The sequence below is a fragment of the Mustela nivalis genome (genome assembly GCF_964662115.1).
Source record: "Mustela nivalis genome assembly, chromosome: 17".
NCBI classification, from domain to species: Eukaryota; Metazoa; Chordata; class Mammalia; order Carnivora; family Mustelidae; genus Mustela; species Mustela nivalis.
In genome coordinates, this window is record NC_139036.1 from 20,075,836 (window position 1) to 20,102,834 (window position 26,999).

General features: G+C 38.2%; 2 protein-coding genes across 3 annotated transcripts in view; one reads left to right on the top strand and one right to left on the bottom strand.

The window, feature by feature from the left end:
• Positions 1 to 26,999, top strand: part of ALDOC (aldolase, fructose-bisphosphate C) — a 1,020,901-nt gene that overhangs the window by 139,154 nt on the left and 854,748 nt on the right. The window lies entirely within an intron of this gene.
• TAOK1 (TAO kinase 1) overlaps positions 1,086 to 26,999 on the bottom strand; it is a 166,398-nt gene continuing 140,484 nt past the window's right edge. For both annotated transcript variants that reach the window (XM_082707056.1, XM_082707057.1), the window contains 3 exons: positions 23,232 to 23,444; positions 20,340 to 20,522; positions 1,086 to 10,346 (listed from right to left, as the gene is read on the bottom strand). In XM_082707056.1, coding sequence (XP_082563182.1) covers positions 9,885 to 10,346; positions 20,340 to 20,522; positions 23,232 to 23,444 — 858 coding nt within the window. In that variant the 3' untranslated portion in view covers positions 1,086 to 9,884. The remainder of the gene's footprint in view (positions 10,347 to 20,339; positions 20,523 to 23,231; positions 23,445 to 26,999) is intronic.

A 26,999-nucleotide genomic window follows, 5' to 3' on the forward strand; every position in this document is an offset into this window, starting at 1 on the left:
TACATAACATGTTAATCTCAAAATAGCTCAGTATCACCACACTAGGAGTTAAAAAGCTATGTTAAAAACCTTAAGGTGCTTGGGTGCCTGGGTGGCTCAGTGGGTTAGGCCACTGCCTTCAGCTCAGGTCATGATCTCAGGGTCCTGGGGTCGAGTCCCGCGTTGGGCTCTCTGCTCGGCAGGGGGCCTGCTTCCCTTCCTCTCTCTCTGCCTGCCTCTCTGCCTGCTTGTGATCTCTCTCTGTCAAATAAATAAATAAAATCTTTAAAAAAAAAATTTAAAGTGCTTTTCCAGAAAATATTCTATTCAATAAAACAGGCAATACTTTTTTTCAAAATGACACTTAAAAACGTTCCCAACTAAAAAAACATTAAACTCCCTCTCCCCAAATCAGCCTTCTTACAAAAATAGTCACTTTAACCGTGTTTTAAGCAATGGGCCTAGATTAGTATTTGTCCCATACAGGGGCAGAAAGTATGATGATTTTCAAATCATCAAAAGGTGAGACCATGGGGGCGCCTGGGTGGCTCAGTGGGTTAGGCCTCTGCCTTCGGCTCAGATCATGATCCCGGGATCCTGGGATTGAGCCCCGCATTGGGCTCTCTGCTCTGCAGGGAGCCTGCTTCCTCCTCTCTCTGTCTGCCTCTCTGCCTACTTGTGATCTCTGTCAGATAAATAAAGAAAAAATCTTAAAAAAAAAAAAAAAGGTGAGACCACCCTGTGACGTTTTTACAAGGTTCAGGAACTGCATACATTCACGTATCCATGTGTGCGGAAGAAGCTGGAGTTCTACAGACTAGAACACTGGTCTTACTGAAGAACTTGCATCAAACCACTAGAACCTAAAGTAGAATCACCTCACACCTCCAACACGACAGGCCACTTCATTTTCTGGGCAGAGTTTGAGGCAATTAGGCTAGAGGGTTCATGTTCACATCAGGGACTCTACTCTTACCCGTACCTTACACACTTCTGTAATAACGCCAACATCCAGCATAGTGCCTGAGACTATCCAACAGTCACTTAATCGAAATATACTTTATTACTGAAATAAAATTACTTAAAAAAGCTGAACAGACACTCTGTGTACTAAAATTACTTTATTACAGTTGATTTTTTTAAACATTTCCTTTGCTATGATACAAAGGATACTTACAAACAAAATATTACATATGACCTTGTTTTCGCTCTTATGTTCTGACAACTTGGTAACAGCTTTAAATGCACAATCTATACAATTAATACAGGTTATATATGAACTATAAGGTATGTTGAACCAGAAGAATACTGACAATATACTGTACAATAAGCCTTACCAGTTAGTGCTGCGGACCATTTCTACCAAAAGGAAAATGCACATCTGTACAGTCACCTTTACCAGCTGGCGCTGACAGTGAGGGAGAGGCTTCTTCCCCATTGCAACCCTTGATAAGCCTCCACTGTGGGCGTCTGTTTGGTCCGAAAATTGAGAGGACTGTGTGTATTTAAAATTAGTCATTGGTAAAGTGGCAGAACATCACTTTCAACATGATAATCTCTCACACCAAAATATCAGTCCTAGTTTTAAAAGACCACAAGTCCTTTGTGTACCACAAAAACCCTACAGGCTCAAGGGCTTTGGGAGATGAGAAGATGAAGGCTGCCAAAAAAGGAGGCAAGAAACCAAGCCAAAATCTAGGTCTTGCAAAATCGTCATTTTTTCCCTTCACCAAAGGGAACTAGAAATGTACAAATTCATTGATGAACCTCAATGATAACGTATCAGTTTAGCTGATAACCCTCATTTTATCTGGACCCCTGACTTGTGGGAATAACTGAAAGAGATTGTGAATAATACATACCACTTTTAGAAAAGAACTTCTTGCTTAGTTAAAATATTCCCTTCAGCCACCAAAGCTGGTCCTGGGCTAGTACAGGTGTGCATTCATCTCTCAATGGTCTACTCAGAAATGATAAGGTTACAGCTTTTTTTCTTTTCTTTTTTCTTTTTTAAATAAAAAAAGCAATTGACTGAAGCATTTTTTTTTCTTTAGGTAAATAGCAAAAATAAAAATAAAAACCAACCCTGGCATTTGCACAAATAATGCAAATGGAGCGATATGGCCTTTAAGGTAAGGGGTTAGTAGAAAGGAAGAGAGAAGTGAAGAAAATTCAAAGAAAACAATGTATTAACTTTTCTTTTTAAAAATTTCTACAATACATGTGCAAAAAAATCATGCTGGTTGAGGAAAACAAAGGGAAATGAGTATATAAAACTAAAAACATAAATAATATGTTTGGATGACTGGTGAAAGCAGAAACCAACCTGGGTTACAAAAAGGATTATACATTCAAGATGCTCTTAAACCCAGTGGGATAACTTATGTTAAAACTGTGTTAATAGTTAACGTTAAAAATCTCAAGTTTGTTTTTAAATCTTCACAATACAAGCAAAGCTGTTTTAAAATATACACTATACATATTTCTCAAAGTCTCTCCAACCTCATTAATGCGCATTAGGCTATCTTTTTCATATACTAAAACAAGGGGGTTCTGAAAGCTGGATTGCTCAGAGTAACCCATCCATTATTTAAATGTCTTAAGTTTTAAATGGGTTAAAAATTTTAGCAGACTTACATAAATAGGATTTAGCAACACAAGTGTTAATTTAAAAAACTCTAAAGCATTTACAAATTATCTGGTTGGAATTGTCTGGGAAAGTTATGTGCACTATTACTTTAAAATGTTATTTACATCAGACCATTGCTTTTGTAAAAATCTCTAAAAGATAAAAAACAAAACTAAATAAATTTGGAGAATTAACCTATTCTAAACTAGCAGAGAAGGTCATAAAAGGAAAGGTAAAATCAGAACAAAATTGTTTTCTAATAATCCCACATATCCTCTCCACTTGGATTTTGCCCTATGAAACCACCTGCAACTCCTATTAGGCTCATATATCAAGTGTCAAGATAATGTGGTAAAATATATCTTGTCAGATAAATTACTGGCCTCAAGTGGATTTTTTTTTTTTTTCCCAAAATTTTCCACCTTGTATCTCTGGCTTGGATTATTTTAGAACACATATATGTAACTAATTGGTGGGGCACTCTAAGTAGGCACAATTCCCATTTAATGTGGAATAAAAGGTGTAACACATAAAATGTTGGGGAGAAGGGGTGGTGTTTCTCTGATATTATGAAACGCAAGGAAGCACATTTGGAATGGGCACCAAAAAAGAGCTATCTGGCAACACACCAGGGGCAGCCAACATCTTAATAAACTAAACACAGTTGTCTACGACAAAAAGGGGGTTAGAAGGGTTTCAGGACCCCCAACCCCTGTTTGATATGTGCCAAACAGTCACATGGACCAGCCAGAATCTGAAAACATTAAGCAGTTACATCTTTAAATCACATAATTCACTCCATGACCATGTGCAATTTATAATAACAATAATGTTCATGCTGAGGCAATGTATTTGAGGGCTCAGAAGAAGCAAAATGTGCCACTGAGAGAAACCTGTTCCCACACGACTGGTCTTCTTGCTTTCAAGTGGCCCTAATACATCTTTGAAGCTAAGCCAAGCCATGCAAAAGCAAAGAATACACACTTTTTGTTAACAGCGGTATCTCATTTCTAAAACTCCACCGACCTCAGGGTTGCCACTGAAACACAGGAGTACTGAATGCACACAAAAGAGGGCTCACGGATTTTTAAAAATGCATTTCCCTCGTCTGTGTTTACCAGCCTTTCACACCTTAGGCTACAAGGCATTTCAGAGAAAGGTTTAGTGGGGATAATGACAAAGGAACATATGTAATTCTGGAAATAGGAAAAATGCCTCAGAAACGGGATCAATGTGCCAGCAGTTAGCATAGTTCATTTCCTTTGAAAATTCAGCTACAGAGCCCAATAAACAGTTCCAAGCCATAGTGTTATCACCTGCATAATTTACATAAACATTAAAACTCTTGCACTTTATAGACAAAACACACGTCTGTAAACATGGCCACTGGGGGAGGGAGGCTCCCTACCTCATTCATGATTGAAAACATGTAATCATTATATTAAATAAAATGACTTTGCTTCAAAAGATGTAAAACCTGACCAATGATTAAGCTTCATTTTCCCCTGTTTAACAACATTTAAGCATTAATTCTAAAAATGTCCCCTAGGATGGTTTCAGGATTAAATGCTAGGACCACAACTGGCAATGACATCAACTCCTCTCTAGCTGGCACAGACTTAGAAACTTTAGTACAAAAACAAAAAAAGTACAGAAACTAGGTCAATTTGTTAGCTACATATTTACAGATAATTACATGATTTTTCACTCATAATTGCTAAAAAACTATGAGTGAAAAGGAAACTGTGCAGGCTGAATTACCCGTACTTTGGGGGGAATCCATGGGCATCAAGACACCCTTTTCATTCATTCAGAAGTCTCAACTTTTCTCCACTTTTTCATGGCAAACTACCTACAGATGTCCAGGTTGGTACACCCAGTGGGCATCCTGTTTCAGAGAGGACTAACTTTTTTCTCTATTAAAGAAGAATCTCTCGTATATTTAAAATAAAAAAATAAACCCGAAGCAATCAGAAAGACACATACATACACACAAAAAAATATCTCTGAAACTTCAAAAAGGATTGCTGGGAAACAAGTTAACAGTGATGGTGACATAGTAAGTGGCTCCCCAGTTTTAATTCTCTGCCTTTATTTTCTTTAAAGGATATCTATTTTTGGGTGGATGGGAGGGAAGTGCAAGTTTAAGAAACCCACAACAGGCAGATAAGGTGCATACTAATTTATATTTTCTTACAATCTAAAAGCTATCATTAAGCCAAATGGGTTTTCTTCCACTGTGTGAGTCAAATTTTGGAAATCTGAATATAAACGAGGGAAAAATTAGTCAACATGACTTTAAGGAGACTACCAGAATTCAGTAGAAAATATAAATGTACATTAATGGAAGAGTTCTCAGCTTCACTTTCTTGCTCTAGACAGTGTTTAAATAAAACTTACTTCCTTACAAATTAATAGTCACTTCCAATGTAGACCTATTGTGGTGATTTCATAAAAGTGCAGACAACATAACCACACACACAGCAAAATAGACTTCAATCAGTAGTCCTTGCATACAAGAGGCAAGTCTGCTAAGTGTACAGCACAGTCTTCATGAGGATGGGAAATTTCCAGTTCTTAACTAGGAGTGAGTGAGTGCCTTCTCAAAGGCAATGCTACAACCTGGTTGGGGGCACTATCACGTTAGATAAGGGAAAAACAAAACAGAGAGAATTCATTTCTCTTTAATAATGATCTGTATTTTGGTAAGCAGCTCAAAAATGACAGCCCGAGTTTTGGCTTTGCTCCTTAGAGAAGGTAGTTCTCTAAGAAACAAGAACCTCTTCTTCCATTGTTAATAGATTCACACTTATACGCCTTAAATATATTACTTTCTGACTCAAATACACACTAAACACTTCACATTGTGAGCATGGGACAGAATGCAGGACCATATAAACCTCCCAGGAAAGGCTTGCTGTGTTGGGCCAAATCTGTGCTAAATAGCAGTGGCTCAGAAGGGCTGGAAGGTGCACGAAGAACTTACTATTAGCAAGCAAGAGGAGGCAGATCAAGGGAGAAAGCCCCACACCAATACCGTATCCTTCTCTCCCAGTGGCCATTTCCTGTTGATCTCACAGTTTAGGAGAACCTTAGATGCTTTAGCAGTAATTCCTTTCTTGGCTGTTTCAGTCCTTAGCAAAATTTGTAAGTATTAGTATCAGCGGAGTAAAAAGGGTAAGAGGATCCTAAAAATCACGTTTAGATTGCGCACATGGAGACTGTGACTTCCTGGTTCTTTTCATCATCTTTGCAGAGGAATCACCACCAGTGTTTTGAACTTCCACGGTTCATTTCTCTCTGCATCACTTATCTTTTATTGCGTCACAACACAAACTCACAGAAACACTGACTGGCTCCTTCCCCAGCAATATTTTACTGGATTGTAACTTATGGTTCCACATTTACTTAACTTTCTTACCACCCACACAAGTGCTAAGAAGGGAGTAAAAAAGAAAAGATTGCATCTAATGATCACCTTCTCATAAATATCAACCCAGCATACTCATTCTTAAGAAACACATGCATTCTTGCCTTAACTGAGGACTGAAGTAACAAACAAAATAACAAAACCTTAAGTGCCCTGATGGAAATGTACAGTATGAGTTACATCCACCTATCTACACACACATACAGACACTCATATGTATATACAATATATACATACAAATGATAATAGCTATACCAAAATGTGCATATTTAACACAGTTTTAAAAAGCCAGTAGATCATGGTATAATACAATTTATTTTCACTAGTGAATGGCACACATGGAGAAATGCAAAGGAGGTGTTTCAAGTACAATATTTTTCACAGGTGAAAATAAACAGTATTATTCCAGTGTCCAACACAATGTATTCTATAAAAGTTTAAAATGCCAGACATTTAGTACTTAAAGTAGTAGAAAGTTACTAAAGTCTGCCTTATGGTCTGAAAAAGATACTCATAGAGTTTTCAATTTTTGGATAGAGGGTGAGAAAAAATAGGAGGAAGTGTCAAGGACAGTTTTAGTGTACTCAATGGTCTTGACTTAAGTCTAGGCAGCTGAAAATCATGACTATGCTATAAAGTTCAATTCACCAAAAAATCCTTGGCATTGGGTACCAAGCATATTATACCTGTGGGGGTGGTTCAAACGCAGTACTATTCATCTCTAGGCACAGAAATGACTAAAAAGAATGGCAGCTCTAAATAAAAGTTATATTAACACATTTTCCAGCTAACATTATCTTTATCAATGAAAATACTTTCAAATACTAAAATTTGGGGTTAGAGCAAAGTTTAATAAGAACAGAGAAAGTATGTGCAAAAGGAAGGGAACCCAATTAGCAATAATATATTTCAAAGTATGAGGTTTTGCATTTTTAAAATGCTAACTTTAAAAAAAGGAGAGACAGTGAACACAGAAACATTTTACTGCCAAGTTCTGGATACCAGATATAGCATTGCAACTTTCTGATATGCTGGACAAATTTCCCATACTTTTTATTTTCTTAAATACATATATATCAAGTGAACACCAACACTGGGGAGGAGGTAGTATTAATTTGATCAAATGTTGACATTTGTACACCGATTCAGAAAGTGCCTGCTTCTTTCTCTAGGATCTCTCAAAACCTTTCCAATTTTTCTGCTACAAGCTTTACTCTTTGATGATTCCTACCATATATGAGATTCCTCACAAGTTAGATCTTACAAACACACACAAACCAATTAATTGGAATTATTTTTGCAAACTATAAATATTTTAATTAAAATTAACTTAATGGAATAATCCAGTATAGTCATGACCTACATGTAAAACTGGTTGCCACACAAATCAAGATACAAAGCCCTACTGGATAGACATTTGGAGTCAGTATTCAATTACAATTTTACAAGTATATATGAACTCAGTAACTCAATTTGACTAACTCAAGTCCGCAAGTAGACTTTAACATGTATCACTGGTAGTGATTTTAGAGAGTTATGTATACAAAATTGATTTGCTCCCCTAATGTACCCCTCCAGTAGTACAGATGGGCCAGCCTGAATAGTTTTTTTAAAAGGTATCAAATTCCATCACATTTTTGGACATTTAATTAATTTTAAAAACCTCTCCTATCATTTTCCTCCAAACAGGTTCATTTCTCAATTTATTAGAAATACTGTATATTTTAATGCAAAAAAAGATATTGAGAAAATTAAAAGCCCCTTTTATTAGATAGGACAGGTGCATGTTATGTTCACTTAAAAACTGGTAATCTTGAACATGGCCAAAAGGGCAATGTATCCAAGTACTACCCGAAACACTGCCTACAACTGATTGTGAATTCTACTGTTATCTTGGTTTAAAAAAGATTTACGTTAAAATATTAATTTTTTTTCCAGTTACCTTTAAATGAAATGCCAGAAACACCTAGAGGGGATTCATGGAGATTAAGCTGACACTGACATATGTGGGGAAGACTTAAATTTGGCTGACAAAACCAAGATTTCAACAGTGATAGATTACTGTTTGGTCATTAGTCAGGTCTAGGTGAAGAGTACCATTGAGAGGGACTTAACAGAATTCTAACTTGGAGCCCTCTGACCACATGAAAAGTAGGACCCAGAGTTAGCAGCAAGGGTTCTTCAAGACAATTGGGGAGGGAGCAGGACAATAACTCGTAAGAAACGCTGATCTCACTGGAAAGGACATTTTTTTCCTTCAAGTCATACTCATAGCTCCTTACCCACTTTCAACTCAATTTCCACACTGGCTGTGGAATACCAAGTAACATCTGACTTTTAGCACTGGGCTGATCCTTCATTGCAAAACACAAAACAAAATAAAATATGCCCCTCTCTGGGAAAAAAGTTAGCTTTTGTTAAGAGATTCCCTGACCACTATAACTTAACCTTTTTTTTCTTTTTTCTTTTTTTTCTTTTTTAATTTGCCAAACTTGCTAGTTCCTTTTCAGTAGTACTTTAGCACTGAGGCTAGAGACTTCTGGAAGTGGTGTTTCCTATTGTGTGATGTTAACATGATGCCACATGGTCACTAAGTCTCAAGGAACTAGAAGTTTGTAAAGTATTGCAGCAACAAAAACAGCCAGGAAAAAAAAAAAAAAGGACCTGCACATGCAGCAAAATCTACAGTGGTGATGAGGATTAGTCAGCAGCTGGTAAAGTCATTGGCTCAGTGACTCCTGGTTCACTATGGCAACTGCAAATTTAAATAATGGGCTATTCTACTTGTAAACAGGAAATCCCATAAGCCAAAGGGGGGGGGGTAATCAAATTATGTCTTTGTAGTGTGATGAGAATTCCAATGGATGGCAGTTTGCAAATATGGCATCATTCAAATGCCTCTGGCATTTGACTTGTATTGGCTACATGTCTTTGTTTCCATACAAAGTAAAAGTACTGTCTGGGGTCTTGGGAGTTACAGAGCTTAGCTAAGATGAGATATCACAGTATAAGCAACAAAACATTAGAATATATAGGCTTCATCTCCTCACTCTGCTGCTGAACATACCCACCACATGAACTTTCAAGGGCCTCTCTCACTCTCTGGTCTCCCCTTTGAAGGCTCACAGGTTTGTTGATACAATTCCCACATAACTCAGTGATCTCTTGAACACCTCCATCTCACCATGCCACAAAGAAGGCACAATTGAACGGACAAAACAATAAACAAAAACTGACAAACCTATGCACCACTCAGAAAAAGAACTAAGTTGTTTTCTACTCTGAAAAAGTCAATGCAACCCTTTAGTGTTCATGGATTTCCACTTTTTTTTTTACTCTAAATGAGGCTGAGAAGTCAGACCAATTTAATAAAGAAAATACACTGATGAGGGGGATACAGGTGTGTTTCCATAATCACTTGTTTCAGCATATGCTGCCTGCTGTGAGTGGCTCATGAGAATCTGGGGTATGCAGACAGGCTTTCCATCTTTTCCCAAATTTCTTAGGCTATAGTTGCCCCAAAGTGATGACTCAAGCCACTAAGCTGCATTCTATTTTTTCCATGTTCAGTAAATACCCCCAATCTAGCCAATCTTTTTACATACACACATCAATTCCCCTTTTCAAATTTTTTCCAAAAGTTAAAAAACAAAACAAAACCCGGCAGCCAAATACTATGACATCCCAATTAGTAAACACAAACCAGAATGCTTTACAAAATGAATATACCATATGCACTCAGCTCCCACACTGTAGTACCCAAGTGAGGAGGCTGCTGTGATGATGTCTGTAGGCAGTTTCTTTTGGCAGACAGCTCCAGCGGAATTGCCACTCTCAATTATTAAGTTATGTATAAGACATGTGTGACCCATTGGATATTTGTGAAGTGACACTCGTGCTTCTGCTCATGCCCTGCTCTGTCCGTCCCCCAGAAGCTGTCCGCCTCAGAGCCTGAGGGCTATTGCGGACTCCCATACTGCTACCTCGGGGTACCCCTTGCATTGGCCCTGAAGGGTGACCCCATGGCTGGGGTCCACCTTGCATTGGATGGCCCCAAGCTTGTTGTGGGCCACCCATGGGATGACCCCAGTGAGGTCCTGGACCTCCAGTAGGATTGTGAGACCAACCAGAAGCTCCCGGGTAGCTGTGGCTAAATGCCTCAGGGGAGAGATTGGAAAGGACCATGTTACTAAAACCTAGTCTCATGCTTTCAGAGTCAAAAGCCTCAATTTCTCTGGCTTGACGCTCCAGCAGACTTCGTATTCGTTCTGTGCGTTCATTCTGCAAAGCCAACATCTCTTCTTCAATCTGTTTGGGGTTGGGGGAAAGAAGCAAAACGAAAGCTGATATATTTTTAAAGATCTATAAACTAAGGAAGCAATAATAACTCAGCTTTGAAGTGAATCAAAAAAAGGTTCACTTTGCTACTTTATGGATGTACATTTAAAAACTGAAGTGGGTAGGGTACGCACCTGGATGGCTCAGTCTGAAAAGCATGCAACTTTTTTTTTTTTTTTTTTTTTTTGAAGAGAGACAGAGAGATAAAGAGAGGGGCAGAGAGAGAATCTTTAGTAGTCTACACCTAGCACATGGTTCAATCTCACAACCCTGAGGTCATGACCTGAGCTGAAATCAAGAGTTCCAGCCCCATATCGGGTACAGAGATTACGTAAAAATAAATAAAAACTTTCTAAAAATTCTATTAGAAAACTTAAATGTTCTGTAGGAACAGGACATGATTTATTTATATTTTTTAAATGTGCACAATCCGGGGCGCCTGGGTGGCTCACTTGGCTAAATGTCTGCCTTTGGCTCAGGTCGGGATCCTTGGAAGAAGCCCCGAACAGGCTCCTGGCTCAGCAGGGCATCTACCAATCCCTCTGCCCTTCCCCTTTGCTCGAGCTCTCTCTCTCTCAAAAGAAATAAAATCTTAAAAAAAAAAAAGAAAAAAAAAAAAAAGGATCAGATCACGTTCTTTTTAAAAATTAAATCAGACGACTTTATTTTTCATTTGACTGCAGTTGGTTGTTACATTAGTTTCAGGTAAAATTAAGCTCTTTTTTTAAAGTAGGCTCCAGGGCGCCTGGGTGGCTCAGTGGGTTAAGCCGCTGCCTTCGGCTCAGGTCATGATCTCAGAGTCCTGGGATCGAGTCCCGCATCGGGCTCTCTGCTCAGCGGAGAGCCTGCTTCCCTCTCTCTCTCTCTGCCTGCCTCTCCATCTACTTGTGATTTCTCTCTGTCAAATAAATAAATAAAATCTTAAAAAAAAAAAAAAAATAAAGTAGGCTCCAAACACAACACGGGGTTCGAATTCACGACAGTGAATTAAGGTCACGTGCTGTACCGACTGCAAAGGCAGGAGTGTCTGGCTGATTGGTACAACATGTGACTCTTGATTCCAGGATCATGAGTTCAAGCCTCATACTGGGTATAAAGCCTACTTTAAAAAAAAAAAAAAAAAAAGGCAGCGGTAATAACCTCTGCTGAAATAATAAATCAAGGCAATTATGATCAAAGGCAACTAAATCTATTAGGTAAAAAGTTGAATGAAAAGGAAAATGGGGAACTAGCCTTATCAGACATCCCATAATATCACTCTAATAAATATGAGGGGCACCTGGTGGCACAATCGGTTGAGCATTTGATTCCTGGGTTTTGGCTTAGGCCGTGGTCTCAAGGTTATGAGATCCAGCCCTGTAGTGGGCTCTGCGCTCAATATGAAGTCTCCTTGGGATTCTCTCTCCCTCTTTCCCTCCCAGTCATGCTCTATCTCTCTAAAAAATAAAAAAACAAATCTTAAAGTAACTATGGTACTAGTGTGAAATAGGCAATTAGTAAAAGAGAAAGAGAAGGAAGACCTCAGTTTGTAGGCATTTATTAATTTATTAGAGAGAGCACGAGTGGGGGAGGGGCAGAGGGAGAGGGAGAAAGAGACTCCCTGGTGAGCAGGGAGCCCAAAACAGGGCTCTATCTATCCCAGGACCCTGAGTTGATGACCTGAGCTGAAGGCAGACGCTCAACTGACTGAGTTACCCAGGCACCTCAGTTTGGAGGCTTTCAGTGCAAGACAAAAGGAGTAATTAATTTAAGGAGAGAAACAAACAGCGCAAGCACATTTGGGCAACACCTAGAAGAAAATGAGAATGGGAACCCTATCTTACACCACATTCCAGATAGACCAAAACCTGAAAACAAACAAAAAACTAAAAAGTTTTCATCGAAAAGTTAGGAGATTCTGTGTAGCTAAAAATTCATAGCTGGACAGCCATCAAAATCAGTTCTGGAAAACTGGAAGTATTACAAATAAATAAATATAGTTGACTGTATATAATTTTTTATTTTTTATTTTATTTATTTATTTTTAAAAAGATTTTATTTATTTATTTGACAGAGAAGGAGAGATCACAAGTAGGAAGAGAGGCGGGCAGAGAGAGAGAGAGGAGGAAGGCGGCTCCCTGCTGAGCAGGAAGCCAGATGCGGGGCTTGATCCCAGGACTCTGGGATCATGACCTGAGCCCAAGGCATTGGCTTAAACCACTGAGCCACCCAGGCGCCCCTAATTTTTTAAATATTAAGAAATAGAAAATGAAAGACAAAGTTGGAGAACTTTATGGATGATAAGATTGACAAAACTTGAACCCACTTATCAATATTAATAGCACTTAAATTGGGTTAGACATTGTGTGTCTCTTGATGTGATGCAAAAGGAAGTAAACTATAACCCTTATGAACATTCCCTGCAAATTTTTTTTGAAATAAAAAAGTTTAATCTAAATATAATCATGCCTTAAGACTTAATTACCAGTTTACATGAAATATGAAGAAGAGAGGAATACATTAAATGACACTACGAGGATGAAATAAGCCAAATCCGTATGTGAGAATTCCTACAGAGCATAATTATCCAATCCTCAACAACAAAAAAGGGGTGTACGTGGGGGATAGTGGTTATAGACTAAAAGACTTAAAAGATAATTAACCAAATGCTATGCCGGGACTTTGGGTCCCTATCCAAATAAATCAACTTAAGACATTTTTGAGATCAAAGGGGAAATTAAAGCATGAACTGATTATGAGATAATATTAAAAATTCATTATTAATTTTGTTAGATATCACAATGGAATTATGGTTATGTCAAAGTCAGAAAGTCCTTATTTGATTCCAAAATATTTTGGAATCAAATGATGGTATGCTGAAATTCCTTCCCACACATCTTGCCTCCACCACAAAGTTGTATGTAGGGAGCAGGGGGAGGGATAAGAAAAAAATTAGCAAAATACTGGCAACTGTTGACACCAGGTGGTAAGGAGTTGGGGATTTCATTGTACTAATTCCTCCTACTTCTGTGTGTGTTTGAAAATTTCCATGATAAAAAGTTTTAAAAAAATAAATAAAGAGATTTATAAAGGAGCATTATATCAGTTATCAAAGTATTTGGGGATTTAAGCCAATATTCATTGCTCTCTGCAGAAATCTAACTCAACAAATACATTTAGTTTTTATGCATCAAGTTTTCAGGAGTGTCCTTTTTAAAAAAGCTTGGCATGGGAGACACATGCAAATAAAAAAATCACCATAGAGGGCACCTGGGTGGCTCAGTGAAGGCCTCTGCCTTCAGCTCAGGTCATGATCCCAGGGTCCTGGGATCAAGTCCTGCATCCGGCTCTCTGCTCAGCGGGAAGCCTGCTTCCCCCCCACCCCCCGCCTCTCTGCCTGCCTCTCTGCCTACTTGTGACCTCTGTCTGTCAAACAAATAAATAAAATCTTAAAAAAAAAAATCACCATAGAATGTGGTAAGATGTAATAACAGATTTACAAGGTATAGCAGAAATAAGAAGGGATGGAGTGATTCATTTTGTAAGGGAGAAAGATGAGGGCAAAGTATTCCCAGAAGAGGTGGCAGAGACTGGATTGTGAAAGAATACAAGTTTACCAGGAAGAGAAAGGGGAAGAAAAAATATTTTCAGCCAAAGTAACATGTGCAAAGGCATGGGAAAATGATAAAATAAGAAGTATTGGGGCCAGAATGGATTCCAGTAAGAAGAGTCAAAAATTATTGAACAGGGCGCCTGGGTGGCTCAGTGGGTTAAGCCGCTGCCTTCGGCTCAGGTCATGATCTCAGGGTCCTGGGATCAAGTCCCGCATCGGGCTCTCTGCTCAGCAGGGAGCCTGCTTCCTTCTCTCACTCTCTCTCTGCCTGCCTCTCTGCCTACTTGTGATCTCTGTCTGTCAAATAAATAAAATCTTTAAAAAAAAAAAATTATTGAACATTCTAAGTACTAAAGTGTTACAAAGTTTTTTTTTTATTATTATTATTATTTTTTAAAGATTTATTTATTTGACAGAGAGAAATCACGAGTAGACAGAGAGGCAGCCAGAGAGAGAGAGAGAGGGAAGCAGGCTCCCTGCTGAGCAGAGAGCCCGATGCGGGACTCGATCCCAGGATCCCAGGACCCTGAGATCATGACCTGAGCCGAAGGCAGCGGCTTAATCCACTGAGCCACCCAGGCGCCCCTAAAGTGTTACAAAGTTTTAAACTGAACATTTCACAGGAAGGCTGAAGGAGAATTTAAAATTAGACATGAATGCTTCTGAGAGAAAGACATCAAATTGTTAACTGTGATTTCTGAGTGGTGGGACGATAGACATTTTAATTTCTGTTTATGTTTTCCTAACCTTGTCAAGTTTTTTTTTTGTAAAGATTTTATTTTTTAAGTAATCTCTACACTGAATGTGAAGCTCAAACTCACAACCCCGACATCAAGAGTTACATGCTCTAATGACTGAGTGAGCCAAGTGCCCCTAAACTTGTCAAGTTTTAAGAAAAATGGCTGTGTATTTGTAAAATGATTTTCCATTTTTAATAACTACATATAAAATACCCAATTCATATAGGGATTAGGATTCATGTAGAGATTAAGGATTAGGATTCATATAGAGATTAAGGATTCAAAGAAATTCAAATTTATCTTTGGAATACTTTTAAAAGTCCACTTACTAAAAGCATTTGTTTTAATTCAAGGGATTTAATAAATGATGTGAATATGCTGAGTATGTAACTGATCTGAATGTTCTGTCTATTATCTAAAGGAAACTCATAACAAAAATATTAAACAAATTAATGCTTATCAACCTTTAATCTAGTAAGAATCGCTTAAATTTTGTTTGCTCAGTTTTGTCATTTAAGAAACTCAGAATATTTTTCAATAATATAAAAATGAAACTAAGATTTGTGATAAGCTATATTAATCCTTCCCCCCCTTTTTAAAGGTTTTATATACTCAGGGTGCCTGGGTGGCTCAGTGGGTTAAAGCATCTGCCTTCGGCTCAGGTCATGATCTCAGGGTCCTGGGATCGAGCCCCACGTCGGGCTCTCTGCTCGGCAGGGAGCCTGCTTCCTCCTCTCTCTCTGCCTGCCTCTCTGCCTACTTGTGATATCTGTCTGTCAAATAAATAAAATCTTTAAAAAATATATAAAGATTTTATATACTCATTTGAGAGAGAGAGAGAGAGAGAGAGAGGGAGAGCAGAAGCAGGGGGAGGGGCAGTGGGAGAAGCAGCAGACTCCCCACCAAGCAGGGAACCCTATGCAAGGCTAAATCCCAGGACCTGGAGATCATGACTGGAGCCAAAGGCGGATAAAGTTCAACTGACTGAGCCACCCAGTGACCCAATTTCCATTTCTTTCAAAACATGTTACTTATTTTTGCAAGTTAGCAAAGTGGCTTCACTGGGTAGGTAAGAGTTACCATAATTAAGACTTTTGAGAGGCTCTTCCAACCTATCTCCTTTGAAATAAAATGTATTTTTGTGTGAATATTTTCAGTTCAACAAAGAAAGGACCTATAAAATGTCCCAACTGTCAGTTCTTATTTAAGAAGTACCAACTATGTTGCTGATGCTGCAAAACACTGAGAGAAAACTAAATGAAATAACAAAACAAACAAACAAAAAGCCCATTTATACTATGGAGATACTGATACTTTTCATGCATGTATGAAACTCATATGGGCTTTAACATTTACAGTGATGTTATGTTGCTGAATTTTTAATGTAAATGAAGTATGAGAAAAGTTGTAGTAAGACCTCATTTGAGTCAACTGAGACTTACTTGGTGTCTCAACCTAAAGGAACAGTTTTTGGTTCATTTGGAGGCTGAAAATAATCCTCAAACAGAATTATAACATTCACTCACATTCCACCTCTATTTATTTTCAGACGACTGCTTCTTTTCTGTATAACCAGTAAGCACAAAGTGTAGAAAAATAGCTGTTAAAATTTTTCAAAGTTTTTATAGGGAGGGTACATGGATTTGGTAGTTGCCAACTGACCCAAACTGCTTTACGGACCTGGGCTTCACCTGAAATGTAAACATTGCTAAAAACCAAGCAGCAACTGAAGGCTCTGTAGATTTGTCATCCTATTGTTCTTTTATTATTATTATTATTTTTAATCTATTTGTTAGAGAGAGAGAGAGATACAGAGCGCAAGCACAGGCAGACAGAGTGGCAGGCTAGAGGCAGAGGGAGAAGCAGGCTCCCCGCCGAGCAAGGATCCCAATGTGGGACTCATCCCGGGACGCCGGATCATGACCTGAGCCGAAGGCAGCCACCCAGGCGTCCCTCTTTTATTATTTTTAATACTAAATAATCATAAGCATTTTCCATTATCAAAGTAATATTTTAAAAGGCAGAAAACAGAACAAATCTACTGTATTAATATAGCTACTACTAGAATTCTTTCAATTTGCTGTAAATTGTCTTTTTTATTTCATTCAACACATCATCATAAGCATTTTCTCATATTAATACTGGCTTTTTAGCCATCATGAGTAAGATTTCACTGGCTTGGCCATAATTACTTAATTATATCTCTATTCAGATGGTTAGGTGTTTTCTTTTATCTTTTATTTTCTCTCATGTTTTTATTTAAATTCCAATTAGTTAACACAGAGTGTAATACTAGTTATAGGTGTAAGATTTCATCACAAACATACATCACATACAAACATACATACATTCATCACATACAAACAACACCTGGTACTCATCACAACAAGAGCACTCAATTCCCATCACCCACTTAATCCATCCACCTACTCACCTGCCTGCTCACCTCCCCTTTACTAACCTTGATGTTTGGATGTTTTAAATCATGATAAATATGTTATAATGGGGGTGCCTATTACAGCATATAGTTAGCACATAGTTAGCATCTGCCTTCAGCTTAGGTCATGATCCCAGCGTCCTGGGATCAAGGTCCCATGTCGGGTACCTGTTCAGCAGGGAGCCTGCTTCTCCCTCTCCTCCCCACTCACACTCCCTGTCACTATTTCTGGCTCTCTCTCAAATAAATAAATAAAATCCTAAAAAAAAAGTTATAATGACTGTTTATATGCATAATTTCCCCTATATTTTGCATTTCTTTTCCTTAGACTAAATTCTCTAAGTCTCAAATGCTTAACAATTCCAGAACTCAATATATACATCTGTATTGCTTTTCAAAATGCATTTATAGTATATGAGAGTACTACTGCACCTTCACCTAAAGATATCAGTTTTAAACCAGACTTTGTAGAACATGTAGACTTTGGTTCATATACTGAAATAAAGCTGTATCTAAGTTATTAATTAGCACTGTTTAACTCTGAACCACTAGGTGGAGCTAAAAATACAAATATATTTTAATAGTACCACTATTTCTTTCATGACACGATTTCTAAAAACTACAGAGGTTTTCCTTAGAGTGATAATTTTGAAGCGTAAGCGACAGAACTTCAGACTGAATTTTAAATGTTCAAACTGGAATCAGATTTATAAATCTGATAAACTATAGATTTTTCTCAAAATTTATGTGTTCTATCTTTCTCATCCTGAATAAGAAACAAAACCAAGATAATTTTTACAGTCAAATACCTCTCAAAGAAGCTAGTAACAAAGACAGCTGTCCCAGGGAAATAGTAACATCTTAGTTAAGTGGATTTTTTAAGACTATTTTTTGAATATAAGAAGGCATTGTATTTTTATCCAAAAACAGTAACAACTTTCATTAGGCAAAACTGTTAGACAAGTGGGACGCCTGGGTGGCTCAGTTGGTTAAGCAGCTGCCTTCAGCTCAGGTCATGATCCCAGCGTCCTGGGATCGAGTCCCGCATCGGGCTCCTTGCTCGGCAGGGAGCCTGCTTCTCCCTCTGCCTCTGCCTGCCATTCTGTCTGCCTATGCTCGCTCTCTCCCCCCCTCTCTCTGATAAATAAATAAAATCTTTAAAAAAAAAAAACAACCGTTAGACAAGTATTCACTTACAATGGACCAACCAGCTGCTGGGAAACGGTTGTGTCAGGAATTTTTGTTTTTTTTTTAAATATTTTACTTACTTATTTGTCAGAGAGAGAGCACAAGCAGAGGGAGCAGTAGGCAGAGGGAGAAGCAGGCTTCCCACTGAGTAGGGAGGACGATGTGGGACTTGATCCAAGCTGAAGGCAGAAGCTTAGCTGTCAGAGCCACCCAGGCGTCCCTGTATCAGGAATTCTTCAACACAGCTCTAAACAGTATAGTACTGTACTGTATTTTCTCTTCTCTAGCTTACTTTATTGTATGAATACAGTATATAATACACATAACATACAAAATATGTGGTAACAGTTAATACATATTTATGTTATCGGTAAGATAAGAGTATGTTATCGGTAAGGCTGCTGGTCACTTTCATACATGTAAGAAAAGCTACATGCACATTTTCTTTTCTTTTCTTTTTTTAATTTTATTTTTTTATTTATTTGAGAGGGAGCAAGACAGAGACAGAGAGAGAGAGAGAGAGGCAGGCTCCCTGCTGAGCAAGGATTCTGGGATCATGATCTGAGCCAAAGGCAGATCCCAGCACCCCATATGAAATTTTCCACTGCACAGGTTGTCGCAACCCCTAACCCCCACGTTGTTTAAGGGTCAACTACACTTCTAGCAACAAATGCTTTCCTCTCTCTTAAAAATCATCTGCTCACAAAACACATACATACTTACACACCAAGTTTACTACCTTAAAGGATGAAATGAATTTGGGGATTTTAGGTCGATTCTTTAATATACCTGACAAAGAATAAGTAATAAGTAAATGAAGATACAACTAGAAGTAACATTTTCAGCCTGATCTTTCACTTGTGTGAAAATAAACTTCTGTCCTCTAATTATCTTCCACCAATCTGTATAGCTGCAGGTCCAGGATGCACAAGTGAAATATATATTCCCTATCCTCTGTCCCCACTTCTCCCAGGCAACTACTAATGTTCTTTTTCTTCACTATCCAAGTTTTTCTCCAATATCCTTAAATAGAGCTAGGTACATAAAAGAAGTGAGGAAGACGGAGCCGGAGCTACTCTCTCCCAATTCAGCTGTCTTCACATAACCCCGTATTCCTTCCTCTAGCAATTACCACTTAATTATATTCCCTTGATGTTTAGTACTCAATAATTTTAAGGTTCACTGTTGAATCAATAATTTCATTTTTGAATTTTTAAATTTTATTTTTTAAAAGAAATTATTTATTTATTTATTTATTTGACAGACAGAGAGAGACACACACACAGCGAGAGAGGGAACAGAAGCAGGGGGAGTGGAAGAAGCAGGCTTCCCACCGAGCAGGGAGGCCTATGTGGGGCTCGATCCCAGGACCCAGGGATTATGACCTGAGCTGAAGGCAGACACCTAACGAATGAGCCACCCAGCTGCCCCCAATTTTTTTTTTTTTTTAAAGATTTTATTTATTTATTTGCCAGAGACAGAGGGAGAGAGAGCGAGCGAGCACAGGCAGACACAGAGGCAGGCAGAGGCAGAGGGAGAAGCAGGCTCCCTGCCGAGCAAGGAGCCCGATGTGGGACTCGATCCCAGGATCCTGGGATCATGACCTGAGCTGAAGGCAGCTGCTTAACCAACTGAGCCACCTAGGCGTCCCTTAAATATTTTTAAAAATGATTTTATTTATTTGAGAGAGAGAGCACAGCCAGAGGGAGTGGCAGAGGGAGAGGGAGAAGCAGGCTCCCCGCAGAGCAGGAACTCTGATGTGGGGCTCCATCTCAGGAACCTGGCATCATGACCTTAGCCAAAGGCAGATGCTTAACTGAAAGGAGCCAGCCAGGCACCATAAAGTAGTAATTTTAAAGAAAAAGAAAAACACTACCAAAACCAGAAGTAAGGAGATACTGTATTGTGAAAACAATTCAATGTCAACTGTCAATATGAAAAAAGACTTATAATGCTTCTGCTGAAAGCAAACACTGGCACAATTACCTTCCTCATATTACTTATACCTTTTGTTCTAAGAGTGCCCGGCGGAGAGAGACCCTCTGTTCAAGCTCTCGAAGTTCTCGATCATGTTGTGCCTCTGCTTGCATCTTGATTTTGCTCTGATATGCATTCAACAGCTCCAGTTCCTGCTGCAGCTGCATCTTCAAAACCTGGCACTCTGCTTCCTGTGCTTCATCCAAACGTAGCTGAAAAAGAGAAAGAAAATATATACTACTGTGAGTTATCTATTCCTCACCTATGGAAAAGAGCAGGTATGAGACAAGACGAAGTACTCTTTTGCAGGATACACAACTGTTCTCTCTCATGTCTTAGAGTAAACATCTCTGAAGAAAGCAGGCCTACCCCTGGGACAAATAATATATTTTATGTTAATTAAAAAAAAAAAAAAAAGGAGGAAGGCCTAGTAACTAACCATTGATGGCATTAGGAAGATAAAGCTATCAGGAGCTCTTTGGAGGATGCCTAAATAACCTTTTTTAATTTATTTTTTTAAGATTTTATTTTATTAATTTTATATATATATATTTTAAAAGATTTTATTTATTTATTGGACAAAGAGAGATCACAAGTAGGCAGAGAGAGATTGGAGGAAGTAGGAAAGCAGGCTCCCTGCGGAGCAGAGAGCCAGATGCGGGGCTCGGTCCCAGGACCATGGGACCATGACCCGAGCGGAAGGCAGAGGCTTCAACCTACTGAGCCGCCCAGGTGCCCCTTTTTTTAAGATTTTAAAAAATTTTTATTTGACAGACAGAGATTATAAGCAGGCAGAGAGAGAGAAAGAGAGAGAGAGAGAGAGAGAAGGAAGCAGGCTCCCCGCTGAGCAGAAAGCCTGATGCGGGGCTCCATCCAAGGACCCTGGGATCATGACCTGAGCCGAAGGCAGAGGCTTTAACCCACTGAGCCACCCAGATGCCCCAATAACTACGTTTTTCTTAAGAAAAATCTAGAATACGATCAGACGATATAAGTAAGACTTAATGCTTTCTTTCCAATGGGAATAACTATAGCATAAAGACAGGCAAACAGCCTACTGGCCAAATTTGGGCGGCTGTCTGGGTTTTTCTGTTTTTGTTTTTTTTTCTTTGAAGATTTATTTATTTATCATAAAGAGAGAGAGTGAGAGGAAGACAGAGAGGGAGACAGAATCCCAAGCTACTCCTCACTGAGTAAGAGGCCCGACAGGGAACTTGATCTCATGACCCTAAGATCACTATCTGAGCTGAAACCAAGAGTTGGAGGTTTATCCAACTGCACCACCCAGGAGCCCCAAGAATGGTTTTTACTTTTGAAATAGTTACATTTGCAATAGCTATGTAAGTACCCACATAATATTTTCAATTTTGACTCCTGGCCTACAAACTCTAAAATATTTACAACCGAGCCCTTTATTTTAAGTTAATTTTTTTTTATTTTTAAAAAGATTTTATTTGAGAGAGAGAGAGAGAGAGAGAGAGAGAGAGAAGCAGGGTCTCTGCTAAGCAGAGAGCCTGACCTGGGGCTTGATCTCAGAACTCTGAGATCATCACCTGAGCCAAAGGCAGCAGCTCAACCCACTGAGCCACCCAGGCACCCCAATCTGGCCCTTCAAGAAAATGTTTACAAAACTTCTATAGAAAATATTTTGGGGCGCCTAGGTGGCTTAGTCGGTTTTGTCACTCTTGGTTTTGAGTCTGGTCATAATCTCAGAGTTATGGGATCCAGCCCTGCATGGGGCTCTGAGCTCAGCAGGAAGTTTGATTTTTTCCTCCTCTGTCTGCCCACCCCCCATTCCCTGTACTCTCTCAAATAAATAAATCTTTAATTAAATAAAAAAAGAACCTGAAGTTTTTTTTTTTTTAATAAAGATTTTATTTATTTATCAGAGAGAGAGGAGGGGAGAGAGCGAGCACAGGCAGACAGAATGGCAGGCAGAGGGAGAAGCAGGCTCCCCGCTGAGCAAGGAGCCCAATGTGGGACTCGATCCCAGGACGCTGGGATCATGACCTGAGCCGAAAGCAGCTGCTTAACCAACTGAGCCACCCAGGCGTCCCAAACCTGAAGTTTTAAATAGGCTCTCCGCCAGTGCCTCTCAGGTGTTTAGCATATGTCCCAATAGCATATATCAAGACTGGAGCAGCAGTTTTATTAGGTAGTGGGCAAAAGTAGTACTGTATTTGGACTCCAAATGGTCACATTTGAGTACAAATATGAAATATTTTCTTGGGGCGCCTGGGTGGCTAGTGGGTTAAGCTGCTGCCTTTGGCTCAGGTCATGATCTCGGGGTCCTGGGATCGAGTCCCACATTGGGCTCTCTGCTCTGCAGGGAGTCTGCTTCCCTCTCTCTTTCTCTCTCTCTGCCTGCCCCTCTGTCTACTTGTGATCTCTCTCTGTCAAATAAATAAATAAAATCTTTAAAAAAAAAGAAATAAAGAAATACTTTCTTTATCACAAATGGAAATACGATATTTCTCTTGCATATCAGTGGTTCCCTAAAGACTTCGGAATCAAATCTACATTTCTGGGGCACCTGGGTGGCTCAGTGGGTTAAAGCCTCTGCCTTCCGCTCAGGTTATGATCCCAGGGTCCGGGGATCAAGCCCCGTATCGGGCTCTCTGCACAGCGGGGAGCCTGCTTCCTCCTCTTTCTCTCTGCCTACTTGTGATCTCTGTCAAATAAATAAATAAGATCTTAAAAAAAACCAAAAAACAAAAAAACTTCAGGTCTGAATGTATCAGTGAGAATTCTATATATATCTCGCATGCTTCCAAGCAATGTTCAGAGAAGGAAGGATATGGACCAACACTATGATATCCCAAGCTGCAGAAAAACTATCATTTCTAACTAGTATTTTAATTGCTGGGTAGAAGAAAAGGATCACTAACTAAATTTATTTTGCCTAAATAAAACAAACTCACAGCTTGTGTGGAGAGCATTTCATTAATGCTGTGGTCATACTGCTCAGCCAAGATGGCTAACTTCCGGGTCTGTTCTTCTTTGAGCCGTTTCAGAACAGCCTTGTGCTCACTCTTTGGTGTTGTCTCCAATAGGTGATTTCTTAATGCTTTATACTGTCTGGTTTGGATTTTGCAGGTGTCCTGAAACTGCTTTTTTATTTGGAGTTCTTTAGACTAGGAAGAAAAAAATAGATACATATAATTTTTAACATATGGCATTTGGTATACCTTAGGCTTACATTAAAATAAAGTCTAAAAGGAAAAAAGGAGAAGAAAAAAGGTCAGATCATAAGGCTGCAGGTACTTTTGCACTTGGCTATTGGGTCAAACCACTGGATTCTATGCATTTTTATAACAAAAGCTCTAATTTAGAACATTAAAATATCCATAACCTCATTTATCACAGGACTTCAAACAATACTTGTTATTTTGTTAAGAAATTTGGTGACTTGAGTAAATATTAAAATTAGCTTGAATTACCATGTATACTGATGACAGAAAATTAAATTTCTTCTCATGTATTAAGTATGTATGAAAGTATTTTACAGGACAGACAATATTTTATCAGATCTCTGAGGGAGAAAATAAGCGTTCTGTTCCTTACCTGAGACACTTTGTTTTAATTTCTTCTAATAACAATCTCAACTCTAACTACATACTGAAAGTATATGCTAACTACATACTACATACAAAAGCAGGGTATTAATAAATAATGTTATTTATTAGTTAATTATCTTTTCCTTAAGGGAATAAACTAGATAGAAACATAATTAGTTACGGTTTATTCTTTAATACCATAAGCAAAAACGTGAAAATCAGTCAGGTTAACTCATCTTTTAAAGGTCAAACAAAAGTTATGGGGCAAGGGAGAGGACAACTTTCTTGGGAGTGATAAGATACAGAAGAGTTTTGGCTTTGGTTTTTGTTAATCACAGGTTATTCTATGAACTCATGTTTTAATAAAATTTAGTAAGATGAGATATAATTCTACAAAGTATATTAGTGAGTCTGTGAGAATATATTCATTTACTATACTAAGGCAGAACATATACTTGGAATTATTTTACCTTAATATAAATACTGCCAGACATTGATTGGACGATTCAGCATGCAACAAATGCACACCTTACCAAAGTAAAACACTTGTCGGGGAACCAGTTATTCACCATTCAACACCAAATAGACCTTTTCCATACTTTACACCAACTGAGGCACTAGGTCATAGTCATTAATACTTTATTCTGTAAAGGGTCACAACAGAACCCTGTGAAGGGTCTAACTAGAAAGAGAAACTCTTGGGTTAATTATGCTCAGTAGTACCACACTTAAATACTGCCCTTGGTTAACAAAATTCTTGTAAGTTGGCTAGGAATGAAACAAGGAGATTTGGACATTCTTTCCTGCCTCTGTATAACATTCAATCTTTTAGAAGTTTTACCAAGAAAACCGTATAATCATTCTGTATCATTAGCCTAATGAGAAAAAGGAACTTGCAATTTTTTTCAACAAGAAGAGTAACACCTATTATCAAGAATAAACTATATCCTTCAATAGTTAACCCAAGTGAAAACAAGAGCAAAGTTATAGCTCTTTCTATCATTTAAACTCACTGAATACAATTATCTGGATGGCAGATGAAGAAACAGCAGAGTAGGCAATACATGTTTACTCAATCCATTCTACAGAAACCCAAGTGCTCAAACTAAAGTCCCCCTAACTCCCCATTGAAGTCTTGAAGGAAGCTGGAAGAGACAACTATTATGACTTAGGCATATAAAAATGCAACATGTGGTGTTAAAATATAGTTTGTTCTGTTCAAATGGAGCAAGTAGACAGATATACATAACTAAGAGGAACAGTATGATTTTCTTCACTACTAAAGTAAGAGAACAATTTCCTTTACAAAAAATCTTGAGCTCACTGGTCATCAAAGGAGGCATTCTAAGTCATTCAAAGTCTGACTATGATTGTGAAATATTATTTTTCTCCTCACATTTGATATAGTATGTGTAAAAATCTAATCTAGTGTTTATAAGCTTTCAAACTAAAAAGGTTCCAATAAGAGGAAACAGAAAAGAAGGCTTAAACATCAAACAATCTACCTATTCCAAGTCTTAGAGAAATGCAATCCTATCAGTTTTATGGTATGACTAGAGAAAACTAACAAGCTTTCAGTTTCATTTGCTTCTGGGTGCTGCTGACTTTAAAGCAATAATAAATTTTACAGACATACTGTTTTAAAAATCTTTTAGGGGAAATTGTTCTGTAGCCAAAACAGTATATATATACCCTTTTCATCACAAAGATAAATCTGAAAAATCATTATCAATTCCAATTTTTTAAGTATGATTAATAAAGGTTACATGGGGAGTCAACACAAACTACTCCGTAAATGATTTTTATTAGTTAATTCGAAGACACAAAAATGTGAAATATTATCCCAGTTCACAAGGAAAGGGTAAATCATTTTAATTTTGAATATATTTCATTCAAGACAGTCTATTAGAAGTGAGCTGTATTGGAATTCAGAGTTACAATTGGATTTGGTATAGTTTCTAGATTTTAACACAGATTACCTCTGTGAATAAATCTCACTTCACTCCAGGACAGTGAAAGACAAGAATCAATTTTATAGTTAAATTCTCAAACAAAATGGGGTAGGGTAAAGTTTAAAAAGGAAATACCGTGGGATATGGGCCTTACTGGATGTAAATCAAAGTTTAAAATTTGCAGACATATCCAAATTAATTGAGGTACTACTTTAGATGACAGCTTATGCAGTGGATGGTTTTGTTTTTGCTCATTAAGATTAATGTGATTAGGGGCCCCTGGGTGGCTCAGTGGGTTAAAGCCTCTGCCTTCAGCTCAGGTCATGATCTCAGGGTCCTGGGATCGAGCCCCGCATGGGGCTCTCTGCTCAGCAGGGAGCCTGCTTCTCCCCCCACCACCTGTCTCTCTGCCTACTTGTGATCTCCGTCAAATAAATAAATAAAATCTTAAAAAAAAAAAAAGATTAATGTGATTATACTCCTTCAAATATTTGTTACAAGTTATAAAATTTGAAAACACCTTGGAATTGCTAACTCTCATTGACTAGGGTTAGACCAGCTGGCTGGAGAGACAAGGAGAGTGAGGGAAATCTCTATAATACACTTTGGCATCCTCATAGTTCATTCTATGTGAATGAATTACTGTATTCAAAGTAAATACAAAATTTAAAGTCCTTTGGTATTATATATCACCAACACTTGTCTTTATTTATTTTTGGGGGGGAGGACTATATGACAATTTGCTCTACTCTGATGTGCTAATTAAAACAAAACAAAACAAACAAAAACATACACATATATATCCCAACTACCTATGCCATGGTCTTACCTACATTACCAAGCAAAGAAAGCAAGCAAGTAGACTCACACTGTGATGATTCCTTTGTTCCTCTTAAGATAAGTACAATGAAGGGAGAGGGAGTAAAAAGACATTTTCTATTTATTGGCTTCTATGCTGGTTAAGAACTTAGTGTCTTACAGTAAATAAGATTCCAAAATTATATTACTTGGAACAGAGAGAAGAAAACAGGTTAGCATATTGACATGTCAACTGTAATAATAGCACTGGACATTTGAGTACGTTAAAAATCAGAATTTTGATTTTTTATGGCACACCCTACAGTTAAAAGTTCTGGTATAATGTTGAGAAATACATAAGCAAAAAGTCTACAGCTATATT